The 21,639-nt window shown below is 53.0% G+C and overlaps 1 long non-coding RNA gene and 1 gene segment (V, D, J or C); both read left to right on the top strand.

Moving 5' to 3' along the window:
- The first annotated feature begins 12,862 nt into the window (after nucleotides 1–12,862).
- On the top strand, nucleotides 12,863–14,956 carry LOC144319964 (immunoglobulin gamma-1 heavy chain-like). The segment is given in 5 exon segments: nucleotides 12,863–12,905; nucleotides 13,234–13,557; nucleotides 13,869–13,919; nucleotides 14,048–14,377; nucleotides 14,484–14,956. Coding segments are annotated over 5 exon segments (1,077 nt in total).
- An 823-nt stretch (nucleotides 14,957–15,779) lies between these two features.
- Nucleotides 15,780–19,113, top strand: LOC144321282 (uncharacterized). Its single transcript, XR_013387013.1, has 2 exons — nucleotides 15,780–16,339; nucleotides 17,882–19,113. It is a non-coding gene; the product is annotated as an uncharacterized LOC144321282 (long non-coding RNA).
- The last annotated feature ends 2,526 nt before the right edge of the window (nucleotides 19,114–21,639 follow it).

The following is a 21,639-nucleotide window of genomic DNA, read 5'->3' as shown; positions in this document are numbered from 1 at the left end:
TTTTGGTAGTTTGTGGCTTTCCAGGAATGCGTCCATTTCTTCTAGATTGCCTAATTTATTGGCGTATAGCTGTTCATAATATGTTTTTAAAATCGTTTGTATTTCCTTGGTGTTGGTAGTGATCTCTCCTTTCTCATTCATGATTTTATTAATTTGAGTCTTCTCTCTCTTCTTTTTAATAAGGCTGGCTAATGGTTTATCTATCTTATTAATTCTTTCAAAGAACCAACTCCTGGTTCTGTTGATCTGTTCCACAGTTCTTCTGGTCTCGATTTCGTTGAGTTCTGCTCGAATCTTTATTAGCTCCCTTCTTCTCTTGGGTGTAGGATCTATTTGCTGTTTTTTCTCTAGCTCCTTTATGTGTAAGGTTAGCTTTTGTATTTGAGTTCTTTCCAGTTTTTGAATGGATGCTTGTATTGCGATGTATTCCCCCCTTAGGACTGCTTTCGCTGCATCCCAAAGATTTTGAACGGTTGTATCTTCATTCTCATTAGTTTCCAAGAATCTTTTTAATTCTTCCTTAATTTCCTGGTTGACCCTTTCATCTTTTAGCAGGATGGTCCTTAACTTCCACGTGTTTGAGGTCCTTCCAAACTTCTTGTTGTGATTTAGTTCTAATTTCAAGGCATTATGGTCTGAGAATATGCAGGGGACGATCCCAATCTTTTGGTATCAGTTCAGACCCGATTTGTGACCCAATATGTGGTCTATTCTGGAGAAAGTTCCATGTGCACTTGAGAAGAATGTGTATTCAGTAGAGTTTGGATGTAAAGTTGTGTAGATATCTGTGAAATCCATCTGGTCCAGTGTATCATTTAAAGCTCTCGTTTCTTTGGAGATGTTTTGCTTAGAAGACCTATCGAGTATAGAAAGAGCTAGATTGAAGTCACCAAGTATAAGTGTATTATTATCTAAGTATTTCTTCACTTTGGTTAATAATTGATTTATATATTTGGCAGCTCCCACATTCGGAGCATATATATTGAGGATTGTTAAGTCCTCTTGTTGAATAGATCCTTTAAGTATGATATAGTGTCCCTCTTCATCTCTCACTACAGTCTTTGGGGTAAATTTTAGTTTATCTGATATAAGGATGGCTACCCCTGCTTTCTTTTGAGGACCATTCGAATGGTAAATGGTTCTCCAACCTTTTATTTTCAGGCTGTAGGTGTCCTTCTGTCTAAAATGAGTCTCCTGTAGACAGCAAATAGATGGATCCTGCTTTTTTATCCAGTCTGAAACCCTGCGCCTTTTGATGGGGTCATTAAGCCCGTTCACATTCAGAGTTACTATTGAGAGATATGAGTTTAGTGTCATCATGATATCTATTCAGTCTTTGTTTTTGTGGACTGTTCCACTGAACTTCTTCTTAAAGGGGAATTTTAAGAGGCCCCCTTAAAATTTCTTGCAGAGCTGGTTTGGAGGTCACATATTCTTTTAGTTGCTGCCTGTCTTGGAAGCTCTTTATCTCTCCTTCCATTTTGAATGAGAGCCTTGCTGGATAATGTATTCTTGGTTGCATGTTCTTTTCATTTAGGACCCTGAATATATCCTGCCAGCCCTTTCTGGCCTGCCAGGTCTCTGTGGAGAGGTCTGCTGTTACCCTAATACTCCTCCCCATAAAAGTCAGGGATTTCTTGTCTCTTGCTGCTTTAAGGATCTTCTCCTTATCTTTGGAATTTGCAAGCTTCACAATTAAATGTCGAGGTGTTGAACGGTTTTTATTGATTTTAGGGGGGGATCTCTCTATTTCCTGGATCTGAATGCCTGTTTCCCTTCCCAGATTAGGAAAGTTTTCAGCTAGAATTTGTTCAAATACATATTCTGGCCCTCTGTCCCTTTCGGCGCCCTCGGGAACCCCAATTAAACGTAGGTTTTTCTTCCTCAGGCTGTCGTTTATTTCCCTTAATCTATCTTCATGGTCTTTTAATTGTTTGTCTCTTTTTTCCTCAGTTTCCCTCTTTGCTGTCAACTTGTCTTCTAGGTCACTCACTCGTTCTTCCACCTCGTTAACCCTCGTCGTTAGGACTTCTAGTTTGGATTGCATCTCATTCAATTGGTTTTTAATTTCTGCCTGATTAGCTCTAAATTCTGCAGTCATGAAGTCTCTTGAGTCCTTTATACTTTTTTCTAGAGCCACCAGTAGCTGTATAATAGTGCTTCTGAATTGGCTTTCTGACATTGAATTGTAATCCAGATTTTGTAACTCTGTGGGAGAGAGGACTGTTTCTGATTCTTTCTTTTGAGGTGAGGTTTTCCTTCTAGTCATTTTGCTCAGTGCAGAGTGGCCAAAAGCAAGTTGTATTGGGAAAAAGAGAAAAAGAGAGGAGAGAAAGAAGGAAAGAAAAGAGAAAGAGAAAAAAAAAGGGAAGAAAAAGAAAAAAAAACGAAAAAAAAAAAAAGAAGAAAAAGAGAAAGAAAAAGAAAGGAGAAAAAAAGGGGGTGGGGGAAGGAAACAAATCAAAAAGCAAAACAAAACAAAAACAAAAACAAAAACAAAAACAAACAAACAAAAAAAGAACCACCGGGGAGTATCTTCTGATTCTGTGTTCTTTAAGTCCCTTGGCTTCTCCTGGAAGTTGTCAGTCTAGCTGGTGTTCTGGGGGAGGGGCCTGTTGTGCTGATTTTCAGGTGTTAGCAGTTGGGGGAGCTGCTGTGCCCCTGCCTGGTGCAGGGCTCGGTGGGGGTTGTTTACCCCGTGAGGCCGCAGGAGGAACAGCCCCAGTGGCAGGGCAGCTCTGGAAACCTGGATTCAGCTCCGGCAGGAACTCCGTCTGCAGGGCCTGGAGGCTCCGGGCGGGGCCGCTGATCTGCTCAGCTGGGGCAGGAGCGTCCTTGCTGTCCTGGGCCCTCCCGGCCTCTGCCTGTCCCGGGGGAGGCGGGATCCTGGGCTGTGTCCCGGCGCCCTGTGCTCCGGAGCCTGCGCTGGTGGATTCGCGCTCTCGGGCCGCGCAACCCCCTCCGCGGAGCTGCCGCCCGAGCCCCTCCGAGCTGCTCCTGGAACCGCGCAGCCCCCTCCGCACGGAGCCTCTTCCTCTGCCCGAGCCCCTCCGAGGTGCTCCCGGGGCCGCGCAGCCCCCTCCGCGGAGCCGCCCCCGAGCCCCTTCAGCTGCTCCGGGTCCCGCCGGGTCCCGCCGTGCGCGCTGCAGCCCTTAGGGAGCTCGGCGCACTCTCCTGGGCGCGCAGTTGCTCAGTTACTGTCCCCGGGAGCCCGAGGGCCTCCTCGCCCTCCTGGTCCTGCTCCACCTCCCCACGAGCCCCTTTCCGCCCGGGAAGGTCGGTGCAGCTCCTGCGTCTCCGGGACGGGGCTCTCCTGTCCTGGGGACCCTCGCCCCGGCCTCAGCCCGGCTCCTCGCGGGGCCCCTCCCCCTTGGAGGCCTTTGTTCCTTTACTTCTTTTTCCCCCGTCTTCCTACCTTGATAGAAGCGCGAACTCTTCTCACTGTAGCATTCCAGCTGGTCTCTCTTTGAATCTCAGGCCGAATTCATAGATTTTCAGGATAATTTGAAGGTTTTCTAGGTAGTTTGGTGGAGACAGGTGATTTGGAGACCCTACTCCTCCGCCATCTTGCTCCTCCCCCCCCACATCTTCTTTATCCATTCATCTTTCGATGGACACTGAGGCTCCTTCCACAGTTTGGCGATTGTGGATATTGCTGCTAGAAGCATCAGTGTGCAGGTGTCCTGGCATTTCATTGCATCCATATTGTTGGGGTAAATCCCTAGCAGTGCAATTTCTGGGTCGTAGAGCAGGTCTATTTTTAACTCTTTGAGGAACCTCCACACAGTTTTCCAGAGTGGCTGCACCAGTTCACATTCCCACCAACAGTGTAAGAGGGTTCCCTTTTCTCAGCATCCTCTCCAACATTTGTGGTTTCCTGCCTTGATGATTTTCCCCATTCTCCCTGGTGTGAGGTGGTATCTCATTGTGGTTTTGATTTGTATTTCCCTGATGGCAAGTGATGCAGAGCATTTACTCATGTGCATGTTGGCCATGTCTATGTCTTCCTCTGTGAGATTTCTCGTCATGTCTTTTACCCATTTCATGATTGGATTGTTAGTTTCTTCGGTGTTGAGTTTAATAAGTTCTTTATAGATCTTGGACACTAGCCCTTTATCTGATACATCATTTGCGAATATCTTCTCCCATTCTGTAGGTTGTCTTTGAGTTTTGTTGACTGTATCCTTTGCTGTGCAAAAGCTTCTTATCTTGAGTAAGTCCCAATAGTTCATTTTTGCTTTTGTTTCTTTTGCCTTCGTAGATGTATCTTGCAAGAAGTTAACTGTGGCTGAGTTCAAAAAGGGTGTTGCCAAAAAAAAAAAAAAAAAGGTGTTGCCTGTGTTCTTCTCTAGGATTTTGATGGACTCTTGTCTCACATTTAGATCTTTCATCCATTTTGAGTTTATCTTTGTGTATGGTGCAAGAGAGTGGTCTAGTTTCATTCTTCTGCATGTGGATGTCCAATTTTCCCAGCACCATTTATCGAAGAGACTGTCTTTCTTCCAGTGGATAGTCTTTCTTCCTTTGTCGAGTATTAGTTGACCATAAAGTTCAGGGTCCACTTCTGGGTTCTCTATTCTGTTCCATTGATCTATGTGTCTGTTTTTGTGCCAGTACCACACTGTCTTGATGACCACTGCTTTGTAGTACAACCTGAAATCTGGCATTGTGATGCCCCCAGATATGGTTTTCTTTTGTAAAATTCCCCTGGCTATTCGGGGTCTTTTCTGATTCCACACAAATCTTAAAATAATTTGTTCTAACTCACTGAAGAAAGTCCATGGTATTTTGATAGGGATTGCATTAAACGTGTACATTGCCCTGGGTAACATTGACATTTTCACAATATTAACTCTGCCAATCCATGAGCATGGAATATTTTTCCATCTCTTTGTGTTTTCCTCAATTTCTTTCAGAAGTGTTCTATAGTTTTTAGGGTATAGATCCTTTACCTCTTTGGTTAGGTTTATTCCGAGGTATCTTATGCTTTTGGGTGCAATTGTAAATGGGATTGACTCCTTAATTTCTCTTTCTTCAGTCTCATTGTTAGTGTATAGAAATGCCATTGATTTCTGGGCATTGATTTCGCATCCTGCCACGCTGCCAAAATGCTGTATGAGTTCTAGTAATCTTGGGTTGGAGGCTTTTGGGTTTTCTATGTAGAGTATCATGTCATCGGCGAAGAGGGAGAGTTTGACTTCTTCTTTGCCAATTTGAATGCCTTTAATGTCTTTTTGTTGTCTGATTGCTGAGGCTAAGACTTCCAATACTATGTTGAATAGCAGTGGTGAGAGTGGACATCCCTGTCTTGTTCCTGATCTTAGGAGAAAGGCTCCCAGTGCTTCCCCATTGAGAATGATATTTGCTGTGGGCTTTTCGTAGATGGCTTTTAAGATGTTGAGGAATGTTCCCTCTATCCCTACACTCTGAAGAGTTTTGATCAGGAATAGATGCTGTATTTTGTCAAATGCTTTCTCTGCATCTAATGAGAGGATCATATGGTTCTTGGTTTTTCTCTTGCTGATATGGTGAATCACATTGATTGTTTTACGAGTGTTGAACCAGCCTTGTGTCCCGGGGATAAATCCTAATTGTCATGGTGAATAATTTTCTTAATGTACCGTTGGATCCTATTGGCTAGTATCTTGTAGAAAATTTTTGCATCCATATTCATCAGGGATATTGGTCTGTAATTCTCCTTTTGGTGGGGTCTTTGTCTGGTTTTGGAATTAAGGTGATGCTGGCCTCATAGAACGAATTTGGAAGTACTCCATCTCTTTCTATCTTTCCAAACAGCTTGAGTAGAATAGGTATGGTTTCTTCTTTAAACGTTTGATAGAATTCCTCTGGGAAGCCATCTGGCCCTGGACTTTTGTGTCTTGGTTCAATTTCCTCCCTGGTTATTGGCCTGTTCAGGTTTTCCATTTCTTCCTGTTCCAGTTTTGGTAGTTTGTGGCTTTCCAGGAATGCATCCATGTCTTCTAGATTGCCTAATTTATTGGCATATAGCTGTTCATAATATGTTTTTAAAATCGTTTGTATTTCCTTGGTGTTGGTAGTGATCTCTCCTTTCTCATTCATGATTTTATTAATTTGAGTCTTCTCTCTCTTCTTTTTTTTTTAAGTTTGTATTTATTTATGATAGTCACAGAGAGAAAGAGAGAGGCAGAGACACAGGCAGAGGGAGAAGCAGGCTCCATGCACCGGGAGCCTGATGTGGGATTCGATCCCGGGTCTCCAGGATCGCGCCCTGGGCCAAAGGCAGGCGCCAAACCGCTGCGCCACCCAGGGATCCCCTCTCTCTTCTTTTTAATAAGGCTGGCTAATGGTTTATCTATCTTATTAAATCTTTCAAAGAACCAACTCCTGGTTTTGTTGATCTGTTCCACAGTTTTCTGGTCTTGATTTCGTTGAGTTCTGCTAGAATCTTAATTAACTCTCTTTTTCTGCTTGATGTAAGATCTATTTACTGTTTTTTCTCTAGCTCCTTTAGGTGTAAGGTTAGCTTTTGTATTTGAGTTCTTTCCAGTTTTTGAATGGATGCTTGTATTGCGCTGTATTTCCCCCTCAGGACTGCTTTTGCTGTATCCCAAAGATTTTGAATGGTTGTATCTTCATTCTCATTAGTATCCATGAATCTTTTTAATTCTTCCTTAATTTCCTGGTTGACCCTTTCATCTTTTAGCAAGATGGTCCTTAACCTCCATGTGTTTGAAGTCCTTCCAAACTTCTTGTTGTGATTTAATTCTTATTTCAAGGCATTATGGTCTGAGAATACGCAGGGGATGATCCCAATCTTTTGGTATCAGTTAAGACCTGATTTGTGACCCAGTATATGGTCTATTCTGGAGAAAGTTCCATGTGCTCTTGAGAAGAATGTGTATTCAGTTGAGTTTGGATGTAAAGTTCTGTAGATATCTGTGAAATCCACATGGTCCAATGTATCATTTAAAGCTCTCATTTCTTTGGAGATGTTGTGTTTAGAAGACCTATCGAGTGTAGAAAGTGCTAGATTGAAGTCACCATGGGTAGGAAATATCAGAAAGGGAGACAGAACATGAAGACTCCTAACTCTGGGAATTGAACTAGGGGTGGTGGAAGGGGAGGAGGGCAGGGGGTGGGGGTGAATGCGTGACGGGCACTGAGGGGGGCACTTGATGAGATGAGCACTGGGTGTTATTCTGTATGTTGGCAAATTGAACACCAAAAAAAAATAAATTTATTACTAAAAAAATATGTCACCACGAGTTAAACTCATAGCCTCACCAACCGTCTTGTGAAAGAATGATTCTGGAAATCCCAGACCTTGGGGACTGGGCTGGGGACAGGTGTGTAGTCTCTGGTGAAGCCCGGGGCCTTGGCCATCCACATCGTCTGACCACAGCCTTGGCAGCCGAAGCATCCTGCCCCTCACACTGACCAGGGACAGCAGATCTGGGGTGTAAGAGCCCTGTGACGAGACCCTGAGCATGACGCTGAACCCACCACCATTTCCAAGGGTCCGCTTGGGGACGAGGCAGGGTCACAGGCATGCCAAGTGAAATGCACAGTCTGCCGGTTTGTGCTGCCAAACGCTTGGGTTGGAGGAGTAAGAAGGCTCTCCGTGCCTCACACCCAGCAGCCTGGACATCTCTGGGGTTTTGCCAAGCTCATCAATGTTGGTGATCCAACTAGAGGTTATATACCTTGATGCATTTCCTAAGCAACTGCAAGTGACACTCATGGCCTGCAGAGCAGGTGACCATGGCCATGGCTGAACCTTGACCATGAGCGTGGCCTGCCTGTATTGTCAGGGCAGCAGCAAGGGGCCTGGGCTGTGGGAGCCAGAAATGTGGGGAGCTGTATCAGGAGCGTGCCATGGCCAGGGACCAGAGGACCCTCACTTTACCAGGCTGTGGCCAACGATGTTTTGCAAAGTGGCCACAGAGATATTCCTAGGACCACGGGCTCCTCCACCACTTTACCCTGCCCCTTGCAGAGGTGGCCCACTCCCCTCCCACCTAGGAGGGGAGCTCAGGAGTTGTGTGACTACCTCCATGGGGTTCAGGCTGTAGAAGAGCCATGCCTGGTCTCTAAGTTCAAGACCTAAGCAGACATGCCTTGTCCTGGGGGTCTGCCCTTGGGCACTGTGCAGCAGTCCAGTGAATACAGTCCAGCTAATGGTGCCAGAATGGAGAGTCCCAAGGACGAAGGGGCCCAAGGGAGCCACCCAGCCCAGGTGCCAGACTGCAGTAGGAGCCTGCAGCCTAACTAAGATGAGTGTGAGCATGGCAGGGAGGAGGGCCCATGGCCACAGACCCTGGCATGACAGGCCAAGAGCCCTGGGCATACCCACAAACCACCAGACCAGATGTTGGCCCTTAGACATGCTGCTGCTGGGGAAAAACCCAAATCTGGGGAGTGGTAAGAGGCCAGAGCATGCACCCACCCACCAGCTGGGGAAGCAGCCACCCCCACCCCCACCATAATTGCCTCCCTGGAGCTTTTAGGGAGGTTGCTACAGTGTTCCTAGGGGTCCTGATCCAGGCCCACCATGGAAACAAGGCACAGCCCAGGGCTACATACTGTGGCACTCCTGACACAAGAAATTGAGGGTTCCTGTCCTGGGCATAGGTGTCTGGGCCATGACACACAGGGCAGGACAGAGCCTGCACAGTCTCACTGACAAGAGCATCAGCCTCATCACCACCCTGAGCTCTGTCCATGCACATCAGACTCCTTTGTCTTCCACATCACAAGTGGGGCTGAGATGATACCTTCTGAGATCACAGGACAAGGCTCCAGTGATTTGTAAGAGCTGCCACCATGGATGGTGACAGGGCAGATGGCATTCTCCTGGGAGGACAGGACAAAGCCCAGGGTTACAGCCACACAGCGTGCTGGCCAGGGCACAGAGAAGATCCCACCAGGGTTGGGGTCCCTGAGGGCCCAGGGAGGGCCGGTGGCTCTGGGGAGTAGGGACCAAGCTTCAGGCATATCCCTACAGGAGCTTGAGAGCAGACAGCAGCACATGGGGCCGTCCCAGGGCTCCAGTCTCCCACCAGGGCCCCTGGGTACCCATCACACCCAACCCACACTACCCACAAAAGGAGCCTAGGCCGACTGCAGACTCCCCAAGGCCCTGTAAGACAGAAACCAAACAGAAAAAAGGGAACTTCAGGATGCTGACCAGGCCATTTGGTTTTGAAGCTATGTTAATCTTCCCAGGGCTGCTGGGACCTAGGAAGCAGGGCTGTGGGCACAGAGCTCAGCCACAAGGAGCCCCAGGGGGGTTTTGTCAGAGCAGGGATGGGGCAGGTTGCAGGGGGACCAAGGCTGCAGGGGGACCAAGGCTGCAGGGAAGCCACGGTCACAGCCCGGACCCAGATGAGTGAGGTGTGCTTGGAGCCAGGACAGAGGGAGGGAGGGAGGTAGGGCAGTAGAACCAGCCACAGGACCTGAGGAGACACCATGCCCTCAGGACCCATGGAGGCAGCAGCAGCTGAGCTGGTAACGGGGAGGGCAGGCTGCCCGCGGGCCTATGTGACATCCCAAGAACACATCGGTCGAGTGCGACGGGACGAGCACACCCAGCCAATATCGGTGGATGCACAACACACTGATGGTGGGGGGGAAGGACCTGGACCATCAAGGAACATGACGGGCCTGGTGGGCAGGAGCCTGAGGGCTGCCCTTCATCACACCTGCAGGGGCCCAAGCCTGGACTGCATGAGCCACTGCAGGAGCAATGTCTAGATGGACAGGTGAGTCCCAGGTGAGGACGTGGGGGGGCCTGACTCACCAGAGGAGGGGAAGACACTGCAGGGAGCCCAGGGCCTGTCCAGGTTAATGAAGTGGCTCAAGCCCCTGGGAGGGTAACAGGTGAGGGGAGAGCGGCCCTGGGCTGCATCAGATGAGCAGCAGGTGAGTTGGGGTGGAGCAGGGGGGCCATTTTAAGCTCATGGGACCCAGAGCCCAGGTCAGCAGAGGGGCTGAGGGGTGGATCCACATGGACAGAGCCCAGGGGTGAGGGTAGAATCCAACTTAGAACCCTGGGTGTGAGGCGGGCCACAGGTAATGGGCAGACCTGGAACACACAGACTGTGGTGGGGCTCAGTGAGCTCTGGGGACATATCCTAGGAAGCAGGGCAGGGGCTGCCATGTCCATGAGATCCTGGGACCAGGAGAGAGCAGCCCTGGGTGAGCAGGAGTCAAGGGGGGCACCACGAGCAGAGGGTTGCCCGCGGACCCAGAGAACAGGGAAGCTGGTGCAGGTGAGCAGGGCAGGTGGGAGACAGAGGGGCAGGGGTCACCCCAGGAGTCCAGGGAGCAGGGGAGCTGATGCAGGTGAGCAGGGCAGTGGGGGAGCAAGAGGGGCAGGGGTAACCTCAGGAGCCCAGGGAGCAGGGGAGCGGGTGCCATGGAGCAGGGCAGGTGGGGGAGCAGGAGGGGCAGGGGTCACCCCAAAGCTTAAGGAGCCCAGGAGCTAGTGCAGGGGAGCAGGGGAAGTGAGGGAGCAGGAGAGGCAGGAGTCACCACAAGACCTCACAGGGCAGGAGGAGCAGGTACAGGTGATCAGGGGCCAGCGGGAGAGCAGGATGGGCAGGGGTCACCCCAGGAAATCAGGGGGCAGGGGGAGCTGGTGTAGGTGAGCAGGAGGAGGTGGGGGAGTAGGAGGGGCAGGGGTCACCCCAGGAGCTCAGGGAGCAGGGGAGCTGGCGCAGGTGAGAAGGGCAGGGGGGAGTAGAACAGCAGGAGTCACCAAGGAGCTCAGGGAGCAGGGGAGCTGGAGCAGAGGAGCAGGGCAGGTGGGGGGAAAGAGGGGCAGGGGTCACCCCAGGAGACCAGAATGCAGGGGAACTGGTGCAGGTGAGCAGGGCAGGTAGGGAAGAAGCAGGGAAGGGGGTCACCCCCAGGAGCCTGGGGAACAGGGGGAGTGGGTGCAGGGGAGCAGGGGCACCTCAGAGAACAAGAGGGGCAGGGGTCACTCCAGGTCATATCCAGCAGGGGAGCTGGTGAACAGGGCAAGTGGGGGAGGAGGAGGGGCAGGAATCACCCCACAGCTCAAGAAGCCCAGGAGCTGGTGCAGTTGAGCAGGGTAGGTGGGAGAGCAGGAGGGGCAGGGGTAACCCCAGGAGCCCAGGGAACAGGGACGGGGTGCAGGTGAGCAGGACAGGAAGGGGAGCAGGAGGGCAGGGGTCCCCAAGGAGCCCAGGGAGCAGGGAGTGGGTGCAGGGGTGCTAGCGTAAGTGAGCAGGGTAGGTGGGGAGCTGGAGGTGCAGGGGTCATCCAGGAGTACAGGGAGTAGGGGAGCTCATGCTGGGGAACAGGGGCAGGTGGGTGAGTAGAATGGGCAGAGGTCACCCCGAGCCCAGGGAGCAAGGGAGCTGGTGCAGGTTAGCAGGGCAGGTGGAGGAGCAGGAAGGGCAGGAGTCACCCCAGGAGTCCAGGAAGCAAGGAGCTGCTGCAGGTGAGCAGGGTCAGATAGGGAACAGGAGGGGCAGGGGTCTCCCCCCTGGCCCCAGGGGTCAGGAGATCTGGTGCAGGTGAGCAAGGGCAAGTGGGGAACAGGAGGGGCAGTAGTAACCCCAGGAGCCCAAGGAGCAGGGGAGATGGTGTAAGTGGGCAGGGTAGGTGGGGAGCAGGAGGAGCAAGGGTTATGCCAGGAGCTCAGGAAACAGGGGAGCTGGTGCAGGAGAGCAGGGGCCCCTGAAGGAGCAGGCGGGGCAGGAGTCACCCGGAAGCCCAGGGAGCAGGGGAGCTGATTAAGGTGCGCAGGGCAAGTGGGAGAGCAGGGGGGGGGGTCACCGCAGGAGCTCAGGCAGCAGGGAGTTGTTGCAGGTGCCCAGGGCAGGTGGGGGAGCAGGAGGTTCAGGGATCACCCCAGGATCTCAGGGAGCAGGGGAGCAGGTGAAGGGGAGCAGGTGCAGGGGACCGGGAACAGGTGGGGGAGCAGAAGAGGCAGGGGTCACCCCAGGAGCCCAGGGAGAAGGGAGCAGGTGCAGGGGAGCAGGGCAGATGGGGAGCAGGAGGGGCAGGGGTGCGCTCAGATCTCAGCTCAGCAAGTTCCCAAAACATGCCCCGTCTCGGAGGCCCAGGGGGGCAGGGAGGTGCCGCCTTGTTCCAGAATGTCAGCACTGAGACCTGAGCCCCAGCGAGGCTGGACTGGGTGGTGGCTGAGCTGGCGCTCCCCACACAAGGGCTGAGAGTTGGGGCAGCTGAGCCTCCTGGAGCTGAGGAGTGTGAGGGGGTGAGGCTGGGTGGGGAGCAGAGCCTCACCGGGAAGGCCTTGGGACCCAGGGGAAGGGGGGCTACTCTAGGAAGGAGGGAGCCACAGGTTTCCAGTCAGGGCAGCAGCGCCATTCTGCAGGCCCCTGAGACAGGCCCGGGAGGGGGCTCATGGCCAGCCAGGTCCCAGGGTGCAGGGCCGAGGATCCAGAGGCAGGAGAACAAGGGGCCTGTGGGGAGCCCAAGGCAGGGCAGCCAGCAGTGGTGGGCATCTGAGGGGCAGCTTCAGGGCCCTGAGCTGAGCAGCAGGGCCCAGGTCCGAGGGGACAAGCCGGCGGGTGGTGGCGTCTGAGCTGCAGCTTACTTGCTGTCACCAGGCAGGACGGGGACAGCCAGGGCAGGGCCGCGCTCCCTCCCACCCCAAGGGGTGCACAGGCTCAGGGCAGCCCTGGGTGTGGGAGGCCTTTGGGAGCTGCCTGGGCCCCAGAGCAGGGGTGGTAAAGGCGAGGGCCAAGACAGGAGCTGCCCTGAGGGATGTCAGGAAGCCATACCTGGAAGGCCTGGGGCAGTCCTGACGGCTTGGGCAGAGACAGGATCCGGGGCCCGGGTGCTTGGCTGCAGAGCCCACTCAGACGTCGTGACACCTGGAGGGCACATGGAAGCTCAGGATGAGAGCTCCGTGCTGAGGGTCCTGGGCAGTGGGTGCAAATCCCTACTGGGGCAATACAGGGTCAGACGGGGATGACAGGCCTGGGCTTAGGGGACCCGCAGGAACCTGCTGGGTATAGGACCCCCAGGTCGGGGCTCCCACAGAGGCTGTGGTCAGGTGGGGCGGCCAGAGAAAACCTGAGTGGGGACCCAGCGGCCGAGGCACTGGGGACGTGATCCAGGTGGTCACCCAGCACTGACCAGGCTGATGAGTCCAGGTTCTGTGGCCACAGACAGCTGGGCCACGTGCCTGGTGTCCAGACTCCCTAAAGCACGTGGGCGTGGTGCCCATAGCCACCCCAGGCCCAGACCCCTGAGACCCTGGGGGTCTCACAGCCTCCTCTCTTGCAGCCTCCACCACGGCCCCCTCGGTTTTCCCACTGGCCCCCAGCTGTGGGTCCCAATCCGGCTCCACGGTGGCCCTGGCCTGCCTGGTGTCAGGCTACTTCCCCGAGCCTGTAACTGTGTCCTGGAATTCCGGCTCCTTGACCAGCGGTGTGCACACCTTCCCGTCCATCCTGCAGTCCTCAGGGCTCTACTCCCTCAGCAGCATGGTGACAGTGCCCTCCAGCAGGTGGCCCAGCGAGACCTTCACCTGCAATGTGGCCCACCCGGCCACCAACACTAAAGTAGACAAGCCAGGTGAGACGTTGGACCTCAGAGAGGGGTCCACTCAGGGACAGGCCAGGTCAGCTGTCTCTCTCGGACCCATGGCACCGGGGAGTGAGTCACCTCAGTCTCCCCGCCCTGAAGGGCTCCCCTTTCTGGGAGGGTGTCCTCTGGGCGTGGCTGCCTGGTCTAGATGACCACAGACTGCATTCCCCACTGTATTCCCGGGACCCATTGGGTGCCACTGGTCGCAGATCCCCTCATGAGCTGGCCTGACCTAAGTTCACCCCATGATCTGTGCCCACCCCGGGCTCCCAGTAACCCCCAGTCTGCTCTCTTTGCAGTGGTCAAAGAATGCGAGTGCAAGTGTAACTGTAACAACTGCCCATGCCCAGGTGAGTCAGCAGGGCCCCGCTCTGCACCCCAAGCAGATGATGCACAACCAAGCACAGCCTTATGGGTTAATGGGTGCTCAAGAGGAAGTCACCCAAACCTGACCTCTGTACGCTGTTTCCCCTTCCAGGTTGTGGCCTGCTGGGAGGGCCTTCGGTCTTCATCTTTCCCCCAAAACCCAAGGACATCCTCGTGACTGCCCGGACACCCACAGTCACTTGTGTGGTGGTGGATCTGGACCCAGAAAACCCTGAGGTGCAGATCAGCTGGTTCGTGGATAGTAAGCAGGTGCAAACAGCCAACACGCAGCCTCGTGAGGAGCAGTCCAATGGCACCTACCGTGTGGTCAGTGTCCTCCCCATTGGGCACCAGGACTGGCTTTCAGGGAAGCAGTTCAAGTGCAAAGTCAACAACAAAGCCCTCCCATCCCCCATTGAGGAGATCATCTCCAAGACCCCAGGTAGGCAGCAGGGCATAGGGGCTGCAGGGAGGAAGAGTTGCCCTATAAACTAAGACCAGCCCTCCATCCTGGTGTTGACCATCTGTGCTGACCCTTTACCCCACAGGGCAGGCCCATCAGCCTAATGTGTATGTCCTGCCGCCATCGCGGGATGAGATGAGCAAGAATACGGTCACCCTGACCTGTCTGGTCAAAGACTTCTTCCCACCTGAGATTGATGTGGAGTGGCAGAGCAATGGACAGCAGGAGCCTGAGAGCAAGTACCGCATGACCCCGCCCCAGCTGGATGAGGATGGGTCCTACTTCCTGTACAGCAAGCTCTCTGTGGACAAGAGCCGCTGGCAGCGGGGAGACACCTTCATATGTGCGGTGATGCATGAAGCTCTACACAACCACTACACACAGAAATCCCTCTCCCATTCTCCGGGTAAATGAGCAACACGCCCGGCACCCAGCAAGCCCCCCACCCTTGGCTCTCAGGATCCCATGAGGATGCCTGAGGCCCCATCCTTGTGTACATAACCCCGGGTAGGCACCTGGCATGAAATAAAGCACCCAGTACTGCCCTGGGACCCTGCACGCTGTCATGGTTCTTTCCGGGACAGAGCCCAGGACACCCGGGCACTGGGTGGTACGGGCAGGCCAGCTCTGAGTCTAAGGTGTCACCATTGGTGGGTGAGCTCTGCACCTTGAGTGGGGAGGGCTGCACAGGCTGCCACAACATGGGGCCAGGAGCTGCCTGAGCCTGGGGAGTGTGCTTTGCCAGAGGTCCAGCCCCTGTGGGCCCTCAATCCAGCCAGAAGCTAGCCAGGGCTGGGGTGTGTGGATGTGGATGGCAGTAGTTCTCCCCTCCAGGGCCCCTCAGGGAAATGAGCACACAGACCTTCCTGCCTCTGTTCCGAGTTGTGGGACACTGGCCTGTCCTCATGCCCTGGGCTCCCTGTCCCCTGGGCCTGTGGAGAGCTCTGCTTGGTAGCTCTGTGTCAACACAGTAGCCATGCCTGTCCCGTTGGGAGGAAACAGGCCCTGTTTGCCCTCAGACACTCCATCCATGTACAGTCCCACACCCTGCCTCCAGTGAGGAGGTCCCACCTGAGTTCATCCCCCCTGGTTCAGGCCCATCCACTCATGGGGACACTCACCCCGTGCCCCAGTGGGGCAGAGGCAGGTGGCCCTGAGTGCCCAGGGGAGGGACCATTGGAGACCTCCACATGGACGCTGAGTCCAGATCCACTGAAAACAAACCCAATGCGCTGAGCACGGCCACCTTCTCACACACACACAGACACACACACACACACACAGAGGTCTATCCTGGGCCTCACACAGGACCAACTGCAGTGCCCAGAGCAGAGCCAGTCTTGGGAACCCTCATCATGGACAACACCCTGGTCCTCCCCCCAACACCTGTCAGCTGCTCAGCAGCTCATCCACACACTGTCCACACCGACCTGCCCTCCTCTGCCCCAGGGAACCTACACCCCCTCTTGAGGTGCACAAAACCCCCACAACCCAGCTTATCCTGATGCTCTCACCCACTTGTTCACTAGAGACACTCCCTGTCACTCTGGGCCCTTTCTTATTCTCTGCTGACCCTCCCACAAGGGCCTGGACCTCCAGGGCAAGAGGAGGTGTGGCAGTCAGGGCTCATTCTCCCCACAGGGTCCCAGCACAGGGCAGAGCAGAGAGGGTGCAGGTCCTCCACTTGCCTGGCCCAAGCGGTAGGGCTGGGGTGTGAGGCTGGCACCCAGGGTTGTAGAGGGCTGTGACTGTCCCTCAGGGAATCAACCCCTCAGGCATGCATGAGACTAACCATCCCCTTCCTGTCCAGAACTGATCCTGGATGACAGCTGTGCTGAAGACCAGGACGGGGAGTTGGACGGACTGTGGACCACCATCTCCATCTTCATCACACTCTTCCTGCTCAGCGTGTGCTACAGCGCCACTGTCACCCTCTTCAAGGTGGGCACACCCGTACTGTCCCCAGACTATGGCCCACTGTCCCGTCGCTGTCCTCACCATGTGCCTGCACAGACCCCACAATGCCCACGTGGTGATCCTACAATTTTGCATGATGTCTCTTCGCTGTCCCTTCACTGTCCTCTACCTATCTGTATAATGTCCCCACGGTATCCCCTCACTGTCCCCTCACCATCCTCTCACAATCCTCACACATTCCACAGACTGTCCTCTCGCAGTCTCCTCACAGTCCCCTCATGTCCGTACACTGTGCCTCCACTGGCTCCTCACTGTCCCCTCACTGTCCTCACACTGTCTCCTCAAGGCACCATCACTGCCTTCTCACTCTCTCCTTGCTGTCCCACAGTGTCTCTGCACTATCTCACCTCCTCACTTTCTCTTCACTGTCCTCACACTGTCTCCTCACAGTATCCTCACCGCCTCCTCAGTGTCTCCTCATTGTCACCTAACTGTCCTCTCACTGACTCCTCACTGTCCCCACACTTCTCCTCACTATCCACTCACTGTTTTTTCACTCTCTCCACACATTTCCCACACTTTCTCTTCACTGTCCCTCACTATTTCCTCACTGTCTCCTCACTGTCCCCTCACTGCCCCCACATTGTCCCCTAACTCTCTCCTCACTATCTCCTCACAGTACCCCCATGGTCCCATCACTATCCCCTCACCATCCCCAAAATGTCCCCTCACAGTTCCCACACTGTCTCCTCACTGTCCACTCACTCTCTCCTCATGATCTCTGCAATGTCTCCAATTTCCTCCGATGTCCCTTCATTGTCTTCTCATTGTGTAATCACAGTCCCCTCATAGTTCCCTCACTGTCCTCACATGGTCCCCACACAGTCGCCAAATTGTCCAATCACTGTCCCCTCACTGTGGCCTCAATTTCCTCTCACTCTCCCCTCACTGTCTCCTTCACTTACTCACACTGTCCCCTCATTGTTGTCACTCTGTCCCTTCACATCCCCTCTCTGTCCCCTATTGTCCCTACACTGTTCCCAATTATCCCCTCACTGTTCCCTCACTGTCTCCTCAGAGTCCTCTCAGAGTCCTCTCAATGTCCCCACACTGTCCCCACATATGGTATCCCCTCACCATATACATAATGTCCAAATACTGTCTGCTCACTGTCCCCACACTGTCATGAAAATGTCAGCTTTCTATGCTCTCAGTGTCCCCAAAGGGTCTGCTCACTGTCCTCTCACTATACTCTCACTGAAGCCTCACTGTCTCCACACAGACCCCTCACTCTCTCCTCACTGTCCCCTCACTGTCTTCTCACTATCTGCAAAATGTCCCTCACTGTGCCCACAAAGTCTCATCACTATCTCCTATCTCCTCACTACCCCCACACTGTCCCTTCTCTGTCCCATCCTTGTCCTCTCACTGTCTGCCCCCTCTAACAACACTGTCCCTTCCAGGATCCCCTGACATTACCTAGCCTTGGGGGCAGGAGCTTGGTCATGGAGGGAGGCAGTCTGTGGGGGTCCAGGCCAAGCTCACACCCTCCCCTCCCTGATGCAGGTAAAGTGGATCTTCTCGTCAGTGGTGGAGTTGAAGCGCACGATTGTCCCCGATTACAGGAACATGATCAGGCAAGGGGCCTAGGGCAAGCCCTCTGAGATGGATGTCCAGCATTGCCCTAGACCCCATGTAGGAAATGGGTGCCTCAGTTTGTGCCACTTGCCTGCTTCCAGGCCTGCTCCTCTACTCTCTGACCTCACCAAGCTCTGACCTCACGGTCATCCTGGGCCTGCACCTCCACCATCTGGCCTCGTGGCCACCATGGGCTGTCCCTGCCCCTGACCCACTGTCTGGAGAATCAAGAGAACACCAAGGATGCCCCCAACCTGAGCTGATGGACACCTGCTGGCCATCACCAAGATATGCCTGGGGCCATGTGGACACTAAGGCATTGGGCAGTATGGCCCTCAGGGGATGGCCCCTGGGTAGACCAGCTCATTCGTTCCCACAGGAGGCAGAGAGCTGGAGAGCTCAGTGTCTATCTGGGCAGGGTATGGCCTCTGTGCACACCCTGTCCAGACCAGGCTCCTGAATGCAGGATGTTCCCAGACAGGCACGTTCCAGCACATCAAGAGGAAGCCATGGTCTGCTGTCACCCAACAGGGAAACCCTTGACATGTCGCTAATAGTCAGTCAGGTCTTCCCCACCAGAGGAGACCACAGTGAGAGGGCCCGGGCCTGAGGCTGCTGCAGGAGCCCCACACCTGCTGGACGACAACACTTGGGGAAGAAGTTATGTCACCCAGACAGGCCTCCTGGAGAGGGGCTTGCTGACCTGGTCTCAGGCAGAGGGACACAGGCTCCATGGACAGAGCTGGAGGGTCCTGGGAGGCTAAGGCAGCAGACCCAGCCCACTCTGTCCTGTGGCCTGGACCTGAGCCCCATGGGGCAGGAACTCCTTCTAGCTTGCAGTTCTGGGGGAGGAGAATGGGGGGCAGAGAGAGAGCCTGCAGCCATGGATAATGGCCGGGGGGCCCCTACACCTGGATCTCTGCCTGTCCTGGAGCTACTGCCAGGTGGGAGCCCCTATATGGCCTGAGACGGCCATGCCGGGGAGAAGAAGCAGAGCCCCTGTGCCCCCTGGGAGAGAATGTGCAGGGATCATGCAAACAAAAGCCACTGTTGTAGCTTGGCTAGCTTGTTTTAATCTCTTTACAATTCTGGAGCATATTAAATTCCTTACAGATTCTTTCTTTTTGTAAAGACAATAAAATCTTCAAAAATTCCAGAAATCACTGGGGAAAGACTTCCTCTGTCAATGAGCGAGTGAAATCCACAGCCATGCCACACCATGCATTGGCTCCCTCCAGATGTCGGAGTCGGGTGGGGAGCAGACCCAGCCTGGGGCTGGAGGCACAATGACTGCCACCCTGGCTGTGGACAGAGCAACAGGCATGTGTTGGATGTGTATTAGTCAGTGAAGGCTGCCAGACAAAGACCCCCATTCTGGCATCTTAAACCACATGCATTTATGCTTTCACAGTCCTAGTAGCCGGCAGTGGGAGATGCAGGCCTCACATGGCCCCTCCCCATGTCCTCCTCCAGCTGACCTCCTGTACTGCCCATATCCTGACACCTGCTCTTACAAGGACAGGAGTCCATGTGGAAGACCAGCAATGCTGATGGGGCTAATTACCTCCTTTCACCTTGTTACCTCTCAAAGAACCCATCTCAAATCAGCCACAATCTGAGGTCCTGTGTCAGGGCACAAGACTTGTGGGACACATTTGGGTGAGCACAGGCCTGTTGGGTCCACGCACAACGACCAGATGGGATCACTAGTGAAGACCAGGCCAGGCGAGACCGTGGGGAGAGCATTGGCAAAGACAAGCAAAGCAGGATGCCAGTCAAGTGATCAGGCACCGATCAGGAGGGATGTTGCAAACTTATTAAACTCCACAGCAAAGAAACAAACAATCCAATCATGAAATGGGCAAAATACCTGAACAGAAATTTCACAGAGTAATACATAGACATGAGCAACAAGCACATGAGAAAATGCTCCACATCATTGGCCATCAGGGAAATATAAATCAAAACCACAATGAGATCCCACCTCACACCAGTGAGAATGGGGAAAATTAACAAAACAGGAAACAACAAATGTTGGAAAGGATGTGGAAAAAGGGGGACCTTCTTGCACTATTGGTGGGAATGTGAACTGGTGCAGCCACTCTGGAAAACTGTGTGGAGGGTCCTCATAGAGTTAAAGATAGAACTGCCCTGGGGGCACTTGGTGGGATGAGCACTGGGTGTTATGCTATATGTTGGCAAATTGAACTACAATTTAAAAATATAGAACTGCCCTACGACCCAGCAATTGCACTGCTGGGATTTACCCCAAAGATACAGATGCAGTGAAACGCCGGGACACCTCCACCCTGATGTTTATAGCAGCAATATCCACAGTAGCCAAACTGTGGAAGGAGCCTCAGTGTCCATCAAAAGATGATGGATAAAGAAGATGTGGCCTATACATAAATTGGAATATTCCTCACCCATCAGAAACGATGAATACTCACCATTTGCTTCGACATGGATGGAACTGGAAGGTGTTATCCTAAGTGAAGTAAGTCAGTCAGAGATGGACAATCATCATATGATTTCACTCATTCAAGGAATATAAAAAATAGTGAAAAAGATTATAGGGGAAAGGAGAGAAATGAGTGGGAAAATCAGAGAGGGAGACAGAACATGGGAGACTCCAAAATCTGGGAAACAAACAAGGGGTAGAGGAAGGGGAAGTAGACGGGGGATGGGGTGACTGGTGACAGGCACTGATAGGGGCACTTGATGGGATGAGAACTGGGTGATATACTATATGTTGGCAAATCAAACTCCAATAAAAAATATAATTTTTTTTAATTTTAAAAGAAAGGAAGGACACTGCAGGGAATCTTGTGTGAACTCCACTTGGGGATAGAGTGACCATGTTTTCCAGGTAAATGAGGAGTGAGGGCAGGTGGGGCATCAATAAAGACTAGGGAAACGTTGTTCTCATGCTGGTCTCCTTAGGCCTCAGTACCTGGGCCAGCAGGCTGGAGTCGAGATTCTGTCCCCGTGGTTACTGGGAGGTCTCAGTTCCTCAAGAGACACCCCTAGGTTGTAGGAGACACACACGACTCAGAGGCAGAGGCAGGACCACACTGTGTCCTCCTTGCAGATACCAAAAGCAGACAGAGCTATACCCTCACCCTTGGACTATAACACCTCCTCTGTGAGTACTATCACCCACCAGGCTCTGGGGCTCCCACCTGTGACCTTTCTAGCACATGGATGACCCTCACCTCCCACATAAACCCTGTGACACACACACAGTATTTGACATTTATATAAGCAGAGATTATGTATCAGAAAACTCAGTAGTAAAAGATTCAGAGGAAATACATTAGAAGTAGGAGATAGAGACCCAGAGTCACAGACTTAGGAAGAAAAGAATTAGAATTAAGAGAAAGAGATCCCCAGTCACACAAGTAGGAGGAGAATGATGGGAGGTAAGAGATGAAGATGCAGAGCTACAGGCCCAGGAGGAGAAGGATGAGATGTAAGAGATAGAGACAAATAGTCACACCAGCAGGAAGTGAATAATGAGAATTAAGAGATAAGAGACGAGGAGTCACAGAACCAGGAGGGGAATGAGGAGAAGTGAGGGATAGAGACTCAAGGTCACAGAACCTGGACACAGAAAAATGAGACGCAAGAGATAGAGACCCAGAGTCACACAACAGGAGGAAAATGATGAGACATAAGAGAAAGAG

This window comes from Canis aureus, chromosome 9 (assembly GCF_053574225.1).
Source record: "Canis aureus isolate CA01 chromosome 9, VMU_Caureus_v.1.0, whole genome shotgun sequence".
Classification (NCBI taxonomy): domain Eukaryota; kingdom Metazoa; phylum Chordata; class Mammalia; order Carnivora; family Canidae; genus Canis; species Canis aureus.
Note: the sequence above shows the minus strand (reverse complement) of the source record. Positions and strands in the feature narration are given on the sequence as shown.